This window comes from Epinephelus fuscoguttatus, linkage group LG1 (genome assembly GCF_011397635.1).
Source record: "Epinephelus fuscoguttatus linkage group LG1, E.fuscoguttatus.final_Chr_v1".
NCBI classification, from domain to species: Eukaryota; Metazoa; Chordata; class Actinopteri; order Perciformes; family Serranidae; genus Epinephelus; species Epinephelus fuscoguttatus.
The window spans coordinates 35,031,540-35,051,035 of record NC_064752.1 but is presented as its reverse complement, the minus strand read 5'-3'; the positions used below and the strand labels follow the sequence as shown (position 1 = coordinate 35,051,035).

Here is a 19,496-nt window from a genome sequence, read left to right as displayed (position 1 = left end):
ACAAGCTTTGTTGTTATCATCTTAAAATACAGGCTACAAAGTTGTTTTACAGCAAAGTGTGTGTATCTCTTACCCCTCTCTCTCTCTCTCTCTCTCTCTCTCACACACACACAAACACACACACACACACACACACGCACACCTGTGCGATTGAGGAGTGTGAAGAAACGACTGAGTTGGTGGTTGTTCAGGTCTCTGGGAGTGTGCGCGACCCTTTCCTGTGTGTCAGAGAAGAGAGGAGAGGCAGAGCCGTGTTCACTGAGATACTATCGCTTCGCTCAGCTTTGAGCTCTTCATCTAGTCTCCGAAACAAAAAGACCACAAAAATACCACAGACCGAACCACAAGCACTGACAGAGACACAGAGAGAGAGACAGAGAGCGAATGACAGAAAGAGCGTTACAGTTTTGAAATGAGAGTAAGAAAAAATTAAGATAAAAACTCTCAGACACTTCTTGTTGCAGTGTGTTTTATTGGATATATATAAAAATAAGATACAAGATACATCACTGTTGACTATGCATGCATGTGTGTACTTTTCCATAAATGTTTGTGAGATGCAGTTTGAGTTTTAGACCTTGAGAGTGAGGACATTTTTGGAAAGTGAGGACCTTCACTTCACCTTCAGACTGACCTTTAAAGACCTGTTTGAGAATTCAGACTTGGATTTAAGGTTCAGGCTTGAATTGGCTTTAGGTAAGGGTTGGGGCTAGGCATTAAGCTGTGATAATGAAGGGTTAGAGTAAGGGTCTAAGGTGTGCATTATGTCAGTGAACATGTCCTCACAAGTGTTGAGGTACAGAGTTGTGTGTGTGTGTGTGTGTGTTTGCTTGTGAGTAGGTGGGGCAGAGTGTTTATTATGTAATGAATCATAAATTAGTATTGTAGTAAATCATAAGGACAGCAAGGGAACACTTTGATTCCTGTGATTAGGGTAAACAGTGGTTAAGTTAAAATAACAAAATCAGACAAATGCGGCATCAGTGCTATTTTCATTTAAAACCGTTGCCTACATGTTGTATCTCATATACAGTTTAAGTAAAGCAGACCAAGATTACATTCAGTTGCCAGCTACCGTCATTGGATGAAAAAAAAAAAAAATCGCAGATTTTTTTTTTTTTTTTTTTTTAAATTTATCCTTTATTTAACCAGGAGGGTTCCAATGAGATACAAGTCCTGCTCAAGATGGTGGCACCATCAACACAATCAGTTTCATTTAAGAAGTAACCATGTTACAGTAAAACATATGCAATACATAAAAGCAACACAACGGAAAGTAGTAAAAAGAAAGTGACAACCAGTGACATCCATACACAGTCCATCTAGGTCAACGACTCTGAAGATAATAAAGCTGAATCAGCATCTTTCAAAAACAGTGTAAAGGAAACTGATTATTGTAACCTTTATAAAGGTAGAATTTATTGCAGGACTGCTGTGTAAGACACTTAAACCAGGTATACCTACAGTAATTAACTAACAACTGCAAGCACAGTATATCATTATCATTCTGTGTCAACGCTTGAGAAGTTTGGTTTTTCTTTGTCACAGCTGTCAGTTCCAGGAAACGTTGATGAATTCAGGTCTGACATCTGATACAGAGGACTGATCTCTGGTGTTTGATGGTGATAAATACAGGTATAGATATTTAAAACACAAGAAATTAGAAATAAAATACATGTAAAAATGGTCAACACTACACAATATATTATGTAAACCATCTGTTTGTGTAGAATCCTGCAGCTTTAGTTCACGTCTGCAATGTTTTATTGTTACTACCTTTAATATGTTAAGTATAAATATAGTCAAATTAAATTATCTGTTAACATGTTAAAGAGTTAGAGAGTAATATTAATATTAGGGTTTAAATGTTAAGTGTTTACTTTTACTTATATTTTAGCTCATATACCCGTGACTATTCATTTTTGACTTTCTCTACTTATCTGTATTTATTTCTGTCTTTGTTGCTGCAACAACCGAATTTCCCTTCTGGGGATCAATAAAGGCTTATCTTATCTCTTAACAGATTAAAATGTAATAAATACACCCAACAGTAATAAACTGTACATGAGGGCACAATGGTTTCCTCCACAGGTATTCTGTAATTTTAACTTCTGTCACCATTTCAACTGAACGCAGTCTGTACATCTCAGATAAACAAAGGAGCAAAAGACGAAGGGGCACAATATGAGGCAGATGTTGAACTGACGCATAATCCATTGTAACTACATTTTCCTGTAAGCAATTTTGATTTAAATATATGTAGTTATATGTTACAAAACACACATGTAAATTTGTCACATAGGCAAATGCGATAACAGACAGTTTCCATATGACATATGGGACTTAATATTGAAAATTTCTCATCCATCACCATAACTACAAATACTACATGGTGAAAACATATCAGATATATCAGTGTTCAGTCATCAGCTCTATAAAATGCCAGAGTTTGATATTTAAATCCATTCCATTTAAATCATGAAAGACGTGTTACACACACCAGCATATTACATCACTTAGGAAACGACAAAAACTTCTGATTTCAAATACGTGAATGTAAGGCAACAATGTCACGTCATATGAATACAATGACACCAGGCTATTTGTGGTGAAATCCAGCAGACAACATGTACTGTAATATTCATATATACATATTCTTTTTTCCACATGTGCATAAGTGAAAGGTGTATATAGTGTAAATAGTATTGAGTGTATAGTTGTGTCTAAATTTAGTACTTAATATTTTATATTTTTCTATTACTGATATATATCTTTTTGTATTTTATCTATATTCTATAAGTATTCTATTGCTATTCAACTTGCTTGCTGTAATGTGAATTTCCTCGGTGTGGGATCAATAAAGTTCTTATCTTATCTTATCTTAAATGTCAACTCAGCCTTTACAAGATCAACTGACACATATTTTAAAGGTCACATTGGTCACACGTTACCTAATTCATTGATCAAACTCACAAACTGATCAATATATAACATTATAAATAAGTCAGACATAATGCATTAAACTTTTCCCATGTAAATATATTTGTTGACTCAAATTCAGCTTTCTAAGCACAAGCTATATTTAAATATGGATATTATTTTTTTTCCCAAAACCCACTTATACAGTTCTAACAGGAGGTAACAAAAGAAACTATTAGCAAAGGTATTTGTGTGCAGGCATCTGCATGAGTTCAATTCCTCCATGTCCGAGCTCTCCGTTTCTACTTACTCCCCTTGTCGCTCTTGGTTTCCTTTTCACAGCTTCACATCCCATAATGCCTTGAACTTCCAGTACAGCAACAGAGCGGTGACAGGTGAGCCAAAGTGATGATCAACTGGTGAACAAGCTAACAGGTAGTGATGTTGATTCACTGGTATGAAGGCGCTGCTATTTTCAGATTGTAAAGACGTCTCTTCTGACTGCATTTAAATGTCAAGCTTTGCAGTGCTACTGTACAGGGTACTCTCTTTCTCACTGGCTTCCCCTGGTCACCCACTACACACACACACACATTCATACATAGTAGGATGTAAGTTTCAGGTTGGAGACCCCAGTGTGACTAAGATAGGGAAGCCCATGCAGGTGTGACTGTGAGTGACTCAAATCTGAAACAGAGATATGGAAAGGTGAGGTGGGCTAACTGAGCGTTTTGACTGGGTCTTCCCTTTATCACACTGCATCAACAGAATCCCCCTCTAACTGAAACCTGAACCAGGTTTCCATCATGGTTTCACTTGAAATAAATGTCAAAGTAATTAATGAAACACAAATAACAAAGTCAGGCACCTGCATTTTGAGGAGATCGTGTGGAAGGGTAAAGAACACAATAAAACAATAATACTGTCTCTGCTCTGTCTGTTATTTTATCCTCCCTCTCTGTTTGTCTCTCTCTCTGTCTCTCTCCTCCCACCCATGGAACAGATATAAAGCGCCCACTTACCATTACTAAATTGGTGCATTTACTTTCCATCACTGAACAGGAAATAGGACGGGCCCTGGGTTGCGCCATAGCTGCTCTCGTTCTCTTGTAGTTTATCTGAAGGGGGTTTCACTTCCCTCCTAGACGAGCTTTCACAAGAAGTGACAGCTGACATGATGCGTAAAGGTTGCCATAGACCTCCTGACACTTGAAGCTTGTGTTTGGTAAGCACACAAAAACTGTCAAAATATCTTCCACTGGACTGTAACACACAGGACTGTGCACACAGCTACAGCAGATTAAAGTTGAACCAAGTAGTAGCTCTAAAACATCTTAAAGGGATACTCCAGCATTTTAGTATTCCACTTTCACAAAGTTTCAAAATCAGTCAAATTTGAAGCAGCAGAGCCTGAGCTATCCTGACCGTTAGATACAAGTATAGGCCAAGGTGCCAAAACACTGGATCCTGCTTTTCCCATAATGCAACTCAGTAACATCTCTTTAAGACCATGGTTGCCTGCCCATGTCAAACTCCACACCTCCTTTGTAACACAGGCTCTCTGCTAAAGAAAAGTTGTGGTCAAGTCCAAGCCAAAAGGATTTCATTCAAAAATAACCCTGATGACATCATCAGGGTCATTTAAGGGCCATTTATTGCTCCTCTCCTCACAGCAGATGTTTTCCATTAGGCTTTCTACCCACCTGTTGTCACACGAGTGAGTGGGCCATGACCAGTGCTGCAACACACTGTCAGGTTGCAGAGCACAGCAGAGCAGAGCAGCAGGTTTTTGAGTCATGATTCAGTGATTGATTGATTAATCAATGACAGAGCTATACATCCTGCTTTTGCTGCCATCTAGCTGTAAAAATGTTCACCTTGCTGCAGTGACGTGACACTGTATGTTAACACAGTGCCACATTGGGTGTGGTTAGCCGAATGACACAGATACATTTTTTTAAGTTAGCAAGCCATTGTCATCCTGTGAAAATAATTTGACCTCATTGCTACAATATGAAAGTTTCATTTCAACGATGCCCATCAGCGTGATATAATCAGCATTACTAGACTCTTAACACATTTTTAGAATAAGTTCTGTAGGCCATAAACTTTGAGCACTCTAAGTGACAAGGAGTCACACATGACTAAAGGTTCACAATGAAATCCGGTTATGCTAAAATAGAATGAAATGCCAACGAGGACCACTTGCGGAAGCGTCGTGTGGACTGAACAAAAGACAAAAAAGAGTGAGGTGAGAAACCACTTAAAGCTCCTCAGGTGTAGACCATTTCTTGATGTCCTACACCACTCCGCCTTTTGTCTTCTGAGCCAGGAAACCAAACCTTACACAACAGCAGGCAGACAGGGACCTCACAGCAGATCTAATGTCTTCCTGCAGACACAATATGAGATCAGAGCACGTTGTTTAGGACATATTTACCTTTTAGATTATTTACTGGTGTAATATTGCTTGCCTATGATTACTTTTTCTGGTATCTGGTAAAAAGGTGACTTGTCAGATTCAAATTGAACACGGTAACCTTAAAGGGATAGTGCACCAAAAAATGAAAATTCAGCCATTATCTACTCACCCTCATGCTGACGGAGGCCCTGGTGAAGTTTTAGAGTCCTCACATCCCTTGCGGAGATCAGCGGGTGGAGCGGCTAGCACACCTAATGGTAGACGACGCCCCAGACTAACGTCCACGAACACAAAATTGAATCCACAGAGTACCTCCATACTGCTCATCTGTAGTGATCCAAGTGTGCTGCAGCCCCGACATAAAAAGTTGTTTAAAAAAACGTCATATGAACTCTGTTTTAAGCCTCACTGTAGCCTGTAGCTCTGACTGCTTCTTTGTGCTCCGTGCTCACGTGTGCGCGCCTGCACGAGACCAGCGAAAGCATGAGCTTTGCTCACCCGTGTTCACATCACGTGACACGTGCACCGCAGAGAATTTTAGCAAAGGACAGCCCAAGATGTCTGAAGACTTTGAAATTGAGGAGGAACAGCATTTCTTTGTTGAACCGTATTTGTTTGAGCCCAAGTATACGGACGGAACTCAGGCTACTGGACAAAGCAGCCGCCGCAGCTCATGAGCCTAACCCTCAGCCAGCCGCAGAATACCGGAGTCCAGCACTGGAAACCTGGTGGTGTAGTTGTTTCAAATGCAAAGCAATGCCCACGGATGAGGAAAGTCTTTGCTGCTCAGACTGGGAATTGGGGATGCCTGCACTTGAGAATCTGGACATCAGTACTGACGATACTGCTGCTCTTCAGAGATCACCGATCACCCTGAGCGCGCGCACACGTGAACGCGGAGCACAGAGAAGCAGTCAGAGCTACAGGCTACAGTGAGGCTAAAAACAGAGTTCATATGATGTTTTTCGAAACAACTTTTTATGTCGCGGCTGCAGCACACTTGGATCACTACGGATGAGCAGTATCCCTTTAAGTGGAATGACTCCCATGAGACCCGTTTGCCAATGTGACATCCATATACTTGTCTCTAACTCTCCTCAGACCCATTACATTTGTGACTAAATTTCACCAGGAAAATCAGTAATTTTTGGCACTCCAAAAGCTATTGTTGATCTTTTCACCGCTTCTTTAAACACAGGAGGGAGGTCAAAGGTCAAAGTCAGCTACAAAGCGGTGGCCCTGCTGCTCCAAGACACTTCAGCAGGGTGGATTCTTGCCTACATCGAGTATAAATTCTTGAAATTGATTTTACTCATGCAGAAACACTGTCAATTTGTGTTTGTATAATGTGGGGTGCAACGCAGACTGTTCTTACACTTCTTATCTCCGTCCTTCTCAGCCTGCCTTCTCATACCATGCACTGCTGCATTTGTGTGTCAGTATGGTGGATAAAGTCGTGCTGTTCAATGCTTCAAACCAGAGGCAGAGGTGCAAAGTGCAGATCAGGGGGCTCAACATCAAACATCTTGCAGACCACGACCGTGCTTGCAGGAGGTCTCTGCAACACCCGGCTGCAATGATGCCATTTGACACAGCAGAGAAGAAGGTTACAGGTGGGGCGTGGTTTGCTATCTCACTGAATTATCTCCCAACAGGCTCTAACAAACACCACAAAGACGCGTTTCGCAAACGTTGTCATCTGCAACACAAAAATGGACCAAAAGTGGATTCGTGTGCTGGTGATTCTGCTGATTTGTCGACGTAAGTTTAACCTGAATTTTTAAATTTTCTATTCACTTCCGTGAGGTAGCTTTAAAGCGTCCTCTGATCTGTTTTGTAGCCCTTTTACTTTTGGGTACCTGAAAACAGAGAGGTGAATGATATCACTGTTCCCATTTTATCCCATCTTGTAGAAATGACTTCAGGAGCCGGTGAAGACGTAACTGTAAAGGAAGGGCAGCAGATTGATATCAATTGTAAGCCTGAAGGAACAGGCACCATGGTCATCTGGTTTCGAGTTCTCAACACATCTACTGTGGAATTCATCGCATCTTTCAGCAACACTGGCGTCCTAAAGTCATCCTCCACGTCCTTCTCTTCCACCTTCAGTTTCTCACAGAGCAAGCAAAATACCCTCACACTGAAGTTGTTTAACAAAGCTAAAGACAGTGGCATTTACAACTGTGGGTCTCTCTACAGAGGTAATGAGCTGAAGTTCGGCAAAGCAACCCGACTGGTTGGAGGTGAGTTTTCTTTGATACATTTGATCAAATGATGGTAAGGTAGATGCTTTTTTAGTATCACTTCACATCTTTTATCTCCCCTCAGAGACAGTCAAAGTCCCAGCAGTAGCACCACCACAGGCCACCACCACCCAACAAAATCTATGCACAACCGCCACGCCGTGTGTTTGTAGCAACACTAACAAGCCAGGTAAATGTTCACAGTCACATCTATGTGGAGTCCTTTTTATCTGCATGTGTATGACGCTGGTGGTAAAAGAGCACATGCTTTGCAGGGGAAACCAGTCCTCAGCTATTTTGTTCTCTCATCATACTGGGCCCTCTGGCCGGCGGCTGTGGCCTTCTTCTTCTACTCCTCATCGCCACCACCATCTACTGCAACCGTAAGTTCACCTCTTTCATGTACAAAAACGCCTTCACATAGCCAGTTACATCCTGTTTTACTGTAAGTTTACTATACAGTCAATAAATGTCTGTGCTTTGGAGAGCTGAAATTTGTTTTAAATTTAAATTTAAATTAAATTAAATTCTTTCATTTATTTATTTTTCTTCATTTATTTTCTTTCCTCAAAACTAGAATGATTTTGCTGTAGTATGTGTGTAATAATTTGCAAAGTTTTGAATAACACTTTGGATTTTCTGTAGAAATAAGGACAAGGAGATGCCCACACCATTACAAAAGAAAGTAGGTTATTTATTTGTTTTTCTGTTAAGCTAATGTCATCTTTCCATTTTGGGCCGTAGCCAGAATTTTAGGAATACCGAGGTGTTTTTCATATTTATTCATTAAGTTGTTTATGAAATTTTCTGCAAGTTTTAGATTTAATTAAAAGTCCTTTCAAGGAAATTAATCTGAAAATTGAAAAAAAAAAAAATACTCTCAGAGCTTTGTCTTTAATTTCTGTGTAATTATAAAAAAATACACAGCTGTAAAATAAAGTTTTAGAGTTTTATTTCTAAATGCTGTTTCAAAGACTTTTCCACACTGCCAGGGATATTGTGTGGAGAAATACTGACTTTTTACATGCCAAACTTAACCTCAGTGTTCTCAATTGTTGCTACGGCCCTGCGTTTCATTCGTAATTCTATTGTGAGCACAGAACTGGCTCACTGAAATAAACTGTTTATTATTATAAATAGTATGAGTATATTCAGAATCAGAATTTTAAATACCTTGTTTTTCTCCCATAGACCGCGGGTGGTGGCTCCTGGAAAACCAAAGATGAACAACAGACACGTTTAATCTAAATATGGTGCACTTTAACAGATGTTGCTTTCAATGACAAATTCATTACTGTCTCATGTTGCTGTTGCAGAAATAATTTTTCGTCTTATTCAGATTAATCACATTTATGGTGAATATTTTGCTGCCACCTTAAGTTTTCATTGTTTGTGATAGACAATGAGAAGTGTTGAAAAATCGTCAGTGGCTGCGTTACCACATTCTGATTGAACTCTTTTGATGATCTTGATATGAAATATGGATTTATCCAGTCCCCGAATGTTTATAACAGAACCCACTGAAGACCTGAGAATAAAATATTAGAAATAAGCACAATTTATGTTTATGTTGAGATTTTGCAAAAAGTGTATATAATTAATTTTGTTTTTTGTACAGAGCCAAAGCCAATGTTAAACTGTTTATATTTTTTCAGCAGTCTCCATATATTATTTTTTTTACCTTAATGATTGTACTGCCCTTTATTTTTGTTATGTTAACATTTTCAAACAAAAACTTAATTTGTCTTTAGCTTGAAAAAAAACCCCCCAGTAACAAAAAACAATAAAAGTAATATATTTCTCTCTATCCAGCAAGATAATTAGATTTTTTTTAAAATTTTATTTTAATTTCTATATTGTTAAGCTTTGATTATTTTTTTTCCTTAAAAGTAACATTTCTCATTATGCAAATTTCTACTTTTTCAAAGGAATGAGGAACAATTTTTTTTTTTTTGTAAAATTGAAGGTACATTTTTGTAGAATTCTCCCACTGCTTGAGTTTTTGTAACTTGAAATGTTGTTTAAAATATATATATATATATATATATATACATAAATAAAATAGATTACCACTCAAAAACAATGGATTTTATTTGTCTTTATTCTTGTTTCATATTTTTTTCTTCTTTTTCTTTGGCACATCAAACCCACTCATTTGCATCCCCATCAGTCATTCAGGGTTTTGGTACAGAAACATAAAGTTTGACACGAAGCTCAAGCGAGAGATATTTGTTTTGTTGTAAGCCCCCTCGAGTCAAAAGGAAGTGGGCTGCTACAACTGTACGCAGAGTGAAAAACAACAAAGCTGGGAGTAGAGACAGAAATTTTCAGAGGAGATTCTGTTCCCTGTTGAGTTTAATACACACGCACACACACACACACACACACACACACACACACACACACAAACACACGTCCCTTACACCTTTAAGAAAACAGTGTTTATTAATTTCCTGGATGTATTTTTTAACCTTTTCCCCACATATTACGGCAGTTCATGTTAGTTTTCGTTTCTTATTTTGGCACAAATCGTACAAACCAGACTCATACCGCAACTACACCATTGAAATTTTTAGATTTTTTTTATTTAATTAGTATTCCCACATCTAAAACACCTCTCATATCTTTTGACTCACACCCACACAAAACCTTTGACATGGAAAACAAACACTTGGGGACAGTATATTGATGTTTAACTTTACAGCTGAAAGCCCTTTGTAAATTATACAGTGTTGTTTTATATAGAGCAAAAATCTTTTTTTTAAATTTTCATTTTTTTACAGTATACAAACAAGGGGGGTTGACAAAGCTTGTAACCTCCTCGGTTCACTAAGTGCACTTGTGGACACCAGCATTTTTTTTTCTCTACAAAGCCAAATACATACAAAAGACCCTTTTCTTGAATTGATATTTCTCTACAGAAAGTAAAAGGCATTTGCAAAAAGCTCTCAGATACAGAATTAAGCAGAACACCTCCTGGAAATCCTCCACACATTTAATCATGTAAACTGTGTTGACCAAAATATAAGCGAACTAAGCTGTACACTAGTGTCTTTAATGGCATCCAACCACATCATGATAGAAAACTTGGCTTTTCTGTGTACATCAAGATTGCACAAACATCCCGATACTATACACCCACTCTGTACTGCTCCCACACCAGCTGACGGCCCCCACTGCTCCCACTAACGTCACAACACCACCAGGCTGAGACAAGCAAGTGTGTTGTGATGTTAGTGTATCGCTGGAAAAACTGTCAGCTAAGATGCACGTGCAGGACTCTGACGGGCAACGCCTTCCTTTCCTCGGCATGCTCAACACACCAACCAACAAAACTAATTTCATTTCTTTCCCCACAGTTCCCCTCCTTTCTTTGTCCATTCATCTCTCATTCTTTTACTCTCCATCTTGCTTTGAAAAGTACTTTCATTTTCTCCAAAGACTGAAACCAAAATCTTCTCGCCCTTAAAAATACACATGATACTGAGCAAAAAAAGGCGCTGCATGCAGAGGTGTGTGTGTGTGTGTGTGTGTGTGTGTGTGTGTGTTTGTGCATCTTTGTGTGTGTGTGTGTGTGTGTGTGTGTGTGTGTGTGTGCGAGTGTGCGTTGAGCAAGTGTTACGGGCATCTCGAGGTGTGTCTTTCATCCAGTATACATTCTCGATGATTTAGAAAAATAGAATCATTATCCAGAGAGCAGCTCCCTCACTGATGCGTCTCTGTGGCCAGGAGGACAAAATACACCATCAACCTGAAACACGTGATACATACAGCAGTCAGTGGAAAGATCTGTGTTAAATCTGAGCATCTTAATCAGGTAAAATTGTGCGAAAGATGCGAACAAACCGTACCAAGTGGTCTATCTCTTGCTTCCCTTCTTTGTAGATTTTGGCACAACATCTGAGCTTGGCTGAGCTGGTAGCTCGTCAGTGGCAGACGGCACCTCTGCGTGGTGTTTCTGAAACACAAGGTTAAAGTTTTAAAAAATGTATGAAGAAAAAGGAATAGCGGCGCCTCTGCATGCAAGAATTGTATAGATTTGATGTGATTGTTAAGGGAAATGAACATCAGCCAAAGCAGAGACAGGAGAGTTCATCACATGCAGCTTTGTTTAGATTCCACCGGTGGAGATTTTTACTTTGGTTCAGTTTTAGAAGATATTTTAGCACAGATTTTGTCCATGATTGTGCATGTTCAACTGAATTTTAGTCATCATGCAGCAGGCAGTTTGCTTACTTTAGACTTTGACTTTGACTTGCTCTTGCCCTGTAACAAAGTTGACACCTTGGTTAGGCGGTGCCCGCTGATTCACTAAGTGCTAGTAAACAACCTGCAGAGGGCGCCATGTAACAATGAAAACTAAACGTGTGTAACATCAGTACTTGTGAATGCCATTAGTCAACAACAAAATGTTACCATGGGATGTCAAGCTTTGCATTTGGTCTCTTGTTAGTCTGTAACATTAACTGTTTGAGTAATGTCATCTGTAAGAGCCACCTTACACCCTGATCCTGATTTTTTACCTTTGATTTGTCTGATTTAGATTTGAGCTCTTCTGGGAGCAGGGTGCCAGACAGGTTGTCCAGGACAGAAGCAGGCATTGGCTGGGAAAGAAAAAAAATTACATACATGATTATTATAGAACATGGTCAGCTCACAATGCACTAATGTGCTGAACTACAGTTGTTGAAGTTAGAAGTCCAGTGTTGGTAAAGGTTGTATCTAAAAACTTAATAAAGCAGTACGGGACATTCAAAGCATAAATATAGCAGCAAACTAAAAGACATAATGTGGTAAAGGTGTCCTGAGCAAAAAATGAAGTCACGCTTTCTATGTGCGTGTGTTGTCCGAGCTTCTCTGTTCTTTGCTGTGGTAGACGGTGTGTATCCCACTGGCCAGCTAATCGCTACTGCTCTGCACTGCGCTCATACAGCAGGTACAGCTGATAATGCTGTCCTGACCCATGGCGTCATCCCAGAAGTGTAACCCTCGCTCTCCAGTCCCCCTCTCCTGTTAACACAGTTAGCCCTGTTAGCAGGTTAGCTGCTAGCTGCCAGCTCAGCCCCCTTACTCTGAATCATAAATATGCTCTGAATGTCACATACAGCTCCTTTTATCATCAGAAAATCAGAAGACAGCGTTTGTATGAAGTGATCTTTGGGAAGTGCTGTACTAAAGCATGATAGCAATTAGCACCACATACAGTAGCACCATAATAGGCCTTGTTTGAGCAGACATTTTGACTGTCATAGAATGAAAAGCACACGTGGAAGTAAAAGTTTTAATTATGGCTTATATAAAGTGTCTCAGTGAGCTATTCCATGCACAATACCTGTCTACTCTAACTGAAATGGGACCAACATTTGTTACACCTTTGCTTTTTCTCACTGTGACATGTCAAAATGTGTCACAGTTCATGTCTCCGTGCTACCTTCAGGGGATCTGAGTCCAGCACAGATGGTTCCAGCTTTGTCGTGGCAGCACATGATGCAGCACATGGTTCAACCTGTGTGGCGGGCGTGGGGGCAGTGGCGAAGTCACTGGACAGCAAATCCAAGGCTGTTTTATCATCCATAGTCTTCAACAGAGAGACAGGAAATGAACTGTGGTTTATACACAGTTTGTATCATTTAACAGTGCTCTCTCTCATATTTTGTGTGTGTGTGTGTGTGTGTGTGTGTGTGCGCGCATTTTTACCTCCTTGGGTTTTGCGTCTCCTTTCGCCTTTTCTTCTGCCATTTTCTTTAAAATCAAATAGATGAACATTAGACAGAGTAAAAATTGACACTACTACTACATACTGTAAATACACAATTTGTATCTTTGCTCCAGATTAAAAGTTAAAGACAGTAAATGATCAATTAACAAGGCTAAGAGTCTCCAGCTAGCCTAGCAACCCCGTGAGGCTGTATTTATGGGGAGAAGTCAGGGGATTGCGAAATTCATTAAGATCATCTGGGGAATTTTCAAGGCAAACAGATGGTTTTTAATTGAGATATTTTGGTCTGGACCCAAATGATGGACAGATACTACCTTAAGATCTTCCTCAGTGGGTCGATACTCAGGAGGCAGCGTGTCGTCTCTCTCTCCCATCTTAATCAGCCTCTCTTCAACGACCTCTTTCTCCTGCAACAACCACACAACACACACACATCAGGACACACTGATGGAATTGAAAATATTCACTATGGCACTGAAACACTATGACATTGACAATATTCTCTATTCACCCATGCTGGCTGTGCACTTGAAGTTATCTACCTTAACAATGTCTTTGTCAGGAACTGGGGCAGGCGGGGTAGGTGTGGGTGCGATATCCTTCAAGCTGTCTGACAGAGCGTCCAGGGCAGTGTCTGCTCCCGCGGCCAGCTACGCACAAACACAGACAAAAGGATTTGGGTGTAACTGTGACGTTTTTGAGAGTTTACAAAAAAGGCTTGAGTTGGGCTTGTGTTTTTACCTCTAAGGCAGATTCTGTGGGAACACAAGCAGCGGACTTCACTGTCGGAGCAGCAGTGGAGGCAACAAAGTCTCCCGCTAAAGCATCTAGAGCAAAGTCTTCAGTGGACTGAGGGAATCACAGAGAAACACGTAAAATGTTAAATTATCATTACTTCTATTATAGGACTTTTCCATTGTAAAGAGGCATCTGTGCGTGCACCTGTGCAGGGGGAGCTGAGGGGGTCACCACAGGAGCCTGGACAGCAGGAGCTGTTGAAGAGGTCAAGAAGTCTCCAGACAAAATGTCCAGAGCCTGACCAGTACCAATGGTGGGCTGCAGGAGGAGGGGAGAGAACGACAGATCAATCATGCACTTAGTGCTTATTTCACATCTGTATATCATTTGTAAAAGTTAAAGACCCTGAGGAGTCATTTTAAGAGTCTGAATGAGCTGAATTTGTCTCAGTCTCACCTCGGGTTTTGGAGCAGGCAGTTTTTCTAGTTCTTCCTTATTAAACCTGTACTCTGGGGGAATTGTGTCCTCCCTCTCTCCTACAAGCACACCCTCCTCCTTCTTGTGTTTGTCCTCCTGTTAAAACAAAAGAGGAGAAAATAAGACATTGCCTGGTGGTAAATTTGTCACTAACTGTTTCTGGGTGGAGATGAAATTGTGCCTTGACTGCACTGTCCACTAGAGAGGCAATCAATGGCTGTGACAACGTATGAGGATGAGACAGTGTGGCTGCTTGTGCTCCTACCGAGACGATGTCCTCAGGTCTGAGTTTAGGGAGTTCGGCTTTTGGTTTGTCTTCTGGCAGTTGGTCAGCAAGAGCGCTGAGAGCATCCAGAGACATAGAGTCACCCTGGGGAGAGATCAGGAGAGGAAGTGTATGATGTTACTGAGATAGTGTTGAAGGTAAAAAGGGAAGTGATTTAAATTGAAAAAAGATGCCTCAAACCATCAGTACAGCATGAGTAAAATGCCCAATTTACTTACTTACTCAAGTGAGGCAGTTTAAACAAGAATTAAAAAACTGTAGTAAACAATGAAGCATTTCAGAAAAAAAGTAATTTTGTATTTTCAGGGTTACCGTATCAGTCTTAGGTTTTGCTCGTTGTGGTTGTCCAGGGAGGACATCAACTGATTTAGGCTGCTCCAGAGGACAGACTGTTTTCTGCAGGAACACAGGGACAGACAGTACAGTGGGACATGAAGACTGGAAACAGACATGGGACCATAGAGACTGCAACAACAGGCATGCACAGCTGAGAATACACATAATATCCATTTATTCTCCGAACTCAGTAAGGAGACACGTACAGATATGCAAACACACACACACACACACACACACACACACACACACACACACACACACACACACCGACAACTTTACCTGTGGTGTCTTCTTGGTAGGAGGAGGGGCAGATGCCTGAACTCCAAAAGCTTTAGCTGGAGCCACAGAATCTGAAGAAAGTTGATCCAAAGCTGACAAATCCTCTACTTTGGTCTGGAAAACAGAGACGATATATGAATAAATAAATCATGACATCCTGATTTAAACAAAGTCTTAAAATAGTATTTTGACATTCTTTGGACAGAGCCAGAAAAGCTGTCTTCCCAGTTCCTTTCTCTATGCTACGCTAAGCTAACCAGCTGCTGGCAGTAGCTTCATTTAGCGTACAGACATGAGAGTGGTATAAATCTACTCATCTAACTAAACACCTCCTGTATCACGCAGCACAGTTTGACCACGGGTACCAGCACCAGACCCACAGTGTACCTGTGCAGGGGGAGCTGAGGGGGTCACCACGGGAGCCTTGACAGCAGGAGCTGATGAAGAGGTCAAGAAGTCTCCAGACAAAATGTCCAGAGCCTCACCAGTACCAATGGTGGGCTGCAGGAGGAGGGGAGAGAGAGTGAAGGATCAATCAACATCATGCAGTTAGTGCTTATTTCACATCTGTTCATAATTTATAAGAGTTAAACACCCCCTGAATTTGTCTTAGTCTCACCTCAGGTTTTGGAGCAGGCAGTTTTTCTAGTTCTTCCTTATTAAACCTGTACTCTGGGGGAATTGTGTCCTCCCTCTCTCCCACAAGCACACCCTTCTCCTTCTTGTGTTTGTCCTCCTGTTAAAAGGAAAGAGGAGGAAATAAGACATTGCCTGGTGGTAAATTTGTCACTAACTGTTTGTGGGTGGAGATGAAATTGTGCCTTGACTGCACTGTCCACTAGAGAGGCAATCAAAGACTCGGAGAACGTATATGGATGAGACAGTGTGGCTGCTTGCGCTCCTACCGAGACGATGTCCTCAGGTCTGACTTCAGGGAGTTCAGGTTTTGGTTTGTCTTCTGGCAGCGTGTCAACAAGAGCGCTGAGAGCATCCAGAGACATAGAGTCACCCTGGGGAGAGATCAGGGAGATTGTGCTCTATTGATCCGTCGTACAATTATAGTTCAACTAAAGAGCAACAAGGCAACATGGAGAAACATTCATTCATTCATTCATTCATCTTCTAACCGCTTCATCCTCTTGAGTTGTCGGTGGCGTCCTATCCCAGCTGACATCCGCAGGAGGCAGGGTACACACAGCCACAGGGAACCTATCACAGGACTGACACTTTCTAGACAACAACCATTCACGCATCAAACATTACATCAGTGGCAACCTAGTCCCCAATCTGCATGTCTTTGGACTGTGGGAGGAAGCCGGAGCGCCCGGAGAGAACCCACGCTGACACGGGGAGAACATGCAAACTCCACACAGAAGGGCTCCCACGCCCGGGATTGAACCGGCAACCCTCTTGCTGTGAGGCGAGAGTGCTAACCACCACACCACCGTGCCGCCCATGGAGAAACATGAGGGAAATAATTTAAAAAACTGTAAACGTCCTGTATCTCACCTGACCAGCCGTGAGCTTGCCATCGGTGGCGTCCTTTCCAGCAGCAGTTGTCTCCTTTTTGACAGGAGGAGGAGCTTGACACACAGCCACAGGGGGAACCGCAGAGGACTCAACTTTCTACACAACAACAGAAATGACATCAAACATTACATCAGTGGCTTTCTGTAGCTGTATCTGTTTAATCCACATCAATATCTGTAGTCAGATTTATACTGGGAGCTGGTGGGGCCTGCATCAGAAGTTAGTTCACTTCTACGGATCATGTAACTTACTAAACCTCTGGGCATTTTAGCAATGCTTGCAACATGACTCTATGGATGTCTGACATTTTAATGCTGAGAAATCTCTCAATATCTACTGGATGGATACACACAATATGGTGGTAACAAACATTCATCGTTCCCAGACAATCTCTGGGCTTTTCCTCTAGCACCATCATGAGGTGGCTAGTTATGGTTATGAATGTAACGTTGGCAATCATTGGATGGACTGGCGTGCGGTCCAGACATGATATGCTTCCCTAAGGATAAACTGTAATAACTTTAGTGATCCCTTGACTTTCCCTCTATGCCAGGGGTGTCCAGGCTTTTTTGAATGGTGGCCAGATTACATAATATGACAATACACAGGGGGGAGCTGCTTCCTATGGCTTAATACAGGTTATTAAAAAAAAAAAAAACAAAACAAAAAAAAACAACATACAAACGAGACAAATGCAATTGTTTTGTGTACTTTCCACCACTTCTGAAAGTAGCAGCCCTCGCTGGCGACGTTATGCTTCTTTGCTGTGGCCATATTTGCTACCTAGCGTAAAATGTCTGCTATTAGGAAAGCATTCGTTTGCTCGTTTACTGTCTGTGAAAAGACAGCCCTGCCTGCATGGTTCCTACATGGTGCATGTCAAATTATATAGTGCTGCCAGCCTGAGGTAATTGTAAAAAATGCTAAGTGATCTTGCTTGATTATCCAATATTGTGTGGTGGGCCACATATAGTATATTGTGAACAAGGTGTGGGCCATTAAAAATTGGTCCACAAGCCATATTTAGCCACCACCTTTTTTTAAGACACATGAAAGCTTCAAAATTCATGGGTGGGGTATTCACTGACATAGAACAAAACCTTATTTCAGGCATCTAACCAAAAACCCATCTACTATGAGATAAAGAATGAGGAGTGCTAAAATGCTAACTCATTTCCTGATTTTAGGACTCTTCCTGGACCACTGTATACCTATTTATTTTTGGCAAATCTGCATGCTGCTTTATGGTTAACACTTCCTGTTTGCACCTGGATTATTTTGTTGCTTTCCAAATTGTTTGAATGAGCCAAGACATGAAGTCATAAGATGTGTCTTTTTTTCTGAGTTTTCCAAATGAATGGACGTCCAGGTCATGACATGGACTTTTATCCTCAATTGACAGAGCTCATTAACATAAGTCGAGTCTGACCAGCCTATAGACTGCATTACGTAATAGATGTTGCCATTGTGATGTCACCCATTGGTTTGTGGACTTCTCTTCTGAAGCTTCATGTTCAGGATTTTGGCCTTTGTCATCTTGGATTTATGGAGCCAGGAGTGACCACGTTTGGATGAGGGGGGTGATCACACAGAAATGAGATGCTAAAGATGCTTGAAACGCTGGATGCGCTTATTCAATGCGCGCTAGCTACTGGCGTCTGACACTCAAAAAGTTGAAAATATTTTAACTTTTCAGTGTCTATGCGTGTCTAAAAACACACATCTAAAAAGAAGGGTCTACAAAAACGCACGTCTAAAAAGACGCCGGAAAACGCCGTTTTATTTTTCACCTAAGTACTTGGAGGAGGCTTTCTGCGTAGGCCCGAGGAAAGGCAGAGGGGCCCCAGGACAGAGCCATACCGCCAAATATAATACTGCAATGGAAATAAAGTTTTCTTTGACTAAAGTGTTCCTGACTGAACTGCAGTTTTTGGCCTTTCTGCGTAATCATTTGTACCAGCCAAGCAATGCTCGCAGAAAAGACAGTGTGAGCTAGTTGTACCTTGGCAGTAGAAGAAGTAACTTCAGCCTCCAGAGAGAAATCACCCGGGACCTTCTTCTTTTTGTTTTTTTTTGTCAGCAGGACACACAGCCACAGGAGGGATGTCAGGGGATTTCGAAAACAACCAACAGAGACATAATTTAAGTGGATAATAGATATTGTATTTGTGCCATTTTCATACACTTTAGTCAGCTGTTCAGTTAACAGATCTGCATTGTACCTGCACAACAGGATCCTGGACAGCAGGAGTTGAACAGGTCAAGAAGTCTCCAGACAAGATGTCCAGAGCCTCACCAGTACCAAGGGTGGGCTGCAGGAAGAGGGGAGAGAGAAAAGAGAGTGAAAAATCCTGATATTATTGTATTCATATCACAGTGATATTTCAAGAGCTTGAACAGAATTTGTCTCAGTCTCACCTCGGGTTTTGGAGCAGGCAGTTTTTCTAGTTCTTCCTTATTAAACCTGTACTCTGGGGGAATTGTGTCCTCCCTCTCTCCTACAAGCACACCCTTCTCCTTCTTGTGTTTGTCCTCCTGTTAAAA

At 41.1% G+C, this 19,496-nt stretch overlaps 2 protein-coding genes across 45 annotated transcripts in view; one reads left to right on the top strand and one right to left on the bottom strand.

The window, feature by feature from the left end:
- The first annotated feature begins 6,884 nt into the window (after window positions 1–6,884).
- On the top strand, window positions 6,885–9,594 carry cd8a (CD8a molecule). The gene is made up of 6 exons (XM_049574681.1): window positions 6,885–7,102; window positions 7,255–7,584; window positions 7,670–7,774; window positions 7,860–7,967; window positions 8,230–8,269; window positions 8,776–9,594. The coding sequence occupies exons 1-6, from the start codon at window positions 7,054–7,056 to the stop codon at window positions 8,825–8,827; spliced, it is 684 nt and encodes a 227-aa protein (XP_049430638.1). The 5' UTR covers window positions 6,885–7,053; the 3' UTR covers window positions 8,828–9,594.
- Window positions 9,595–10,147: 553 nt separating this feature from the next.
- The window catches only part of cast (calpastatin), a 53,960-nt gene continuing 44,611 nt past the window's right edge, over window positions 10,148–19,496 (bottom strand). For 38 of the 44 annotated variants that reach the window (XM_049574246.1, XM_049574327.1, XM_049574401.1 and 35 more), the window contains 21 exons: window positions 19,371–19,487; window positions 19,175–19,264; window positions 18,955–19,011; window positions 16,932–17,048; window positions 16,328–16,432; window positions 16,042–16,158; window positions 15,810–15,923; window positions 15,423–15,536; window positions 15,117–15,200; window positions 14,784–14,888; window positions 14,498–14,614; window positions 14,246–14,359; window positions 14,045–14,152; window positions 13,846–13,953; window positions 13,618–13,710; window positions 13,282–13,326; window positions 13,016–13,162; window positions 12,108–12,188; window positions 11,821–11,850; window positions 11,436–11,542; window positions 10,148–11,335 (listed from right to left, as the gene is read on the bottom strand). In XM_049574246.1, the coding sequence (XP_049430203.1) occupies window positions 11,444–11,542; window positions 11,821–11,850; window positions 12,108–12,188; window positions 13,016–13,162; window positions 13,282–13,326; window positions 13,618–13,710; window positions 13,846–13,953; window positions 14,045–14,152; window positions 14,246–14,359; window positions 14,498–14,614; window positions 14,784–14,888; window positions 15,117–15,200; window positions 15,423–15,536; window positions 15,810–15,923; window positions 16,042–16,158; window positions 16,328–16,432; window positions 16,932–17,048; window positions 18,955–19,011; window positions 19,175–19,264; window positions 19,371–19,487 (1,962 nt within the window). In that variant the 3' untranslated portion in view covers window positions 10,148–11,335; window positions 11,436–11,443. The remainder of the gene's footprint in view (window positions 11,336–11,435; window positions 11,543–11,820; window positions 11,851–12,107; window positions 12,189–13,015; window positions 13,163–13,281; window positions 13,327–13,617; window positions 13,711–13,845; window positions 13,954–14,044; window positions 14,153–14,245; window positions 14,360–14,497; window positions 14,615–14,783; window positions 14,889–15,116; window positions 15,201–15,422; window positions 15,537–15,809; window positions 15,924–16,041; window positions 16,159–16,327; window positions 16,433–16,931; window positions 17,049–18,954; window positions 19,012–19,174; window positions 19,265–19,370; window positions 19,488–19,496) is intronic. The other 6 variants (XM_049574225.1, XM_049574233.1, XM_049574459.1 and 3 more) reach the window with 6 other exon arrangements.

Coding starts and splice junctions, on each gene's coding strand:
- cd8a (XM_049574681.1), top strand. CDS start 7,054: ATGGACCAAAAGTGGATTCGTGTGCTGGTGATTCTGCTGATTTGTCGA. Junction 7,103..7,254: donor GATTCTGCTGATTTGTCGAC/GTAAGTTTAACC, acceptor CCCATCTTGTAG/AAATGACTTCAGGAGCCGGT. Junction 7,775..7,859: donor TAGCAACACTAACAAGCCAG/GTAAATGTTCAC, acceptor CATGCTTTGCAG/GGGAAACCAGTCCTCAGCTA.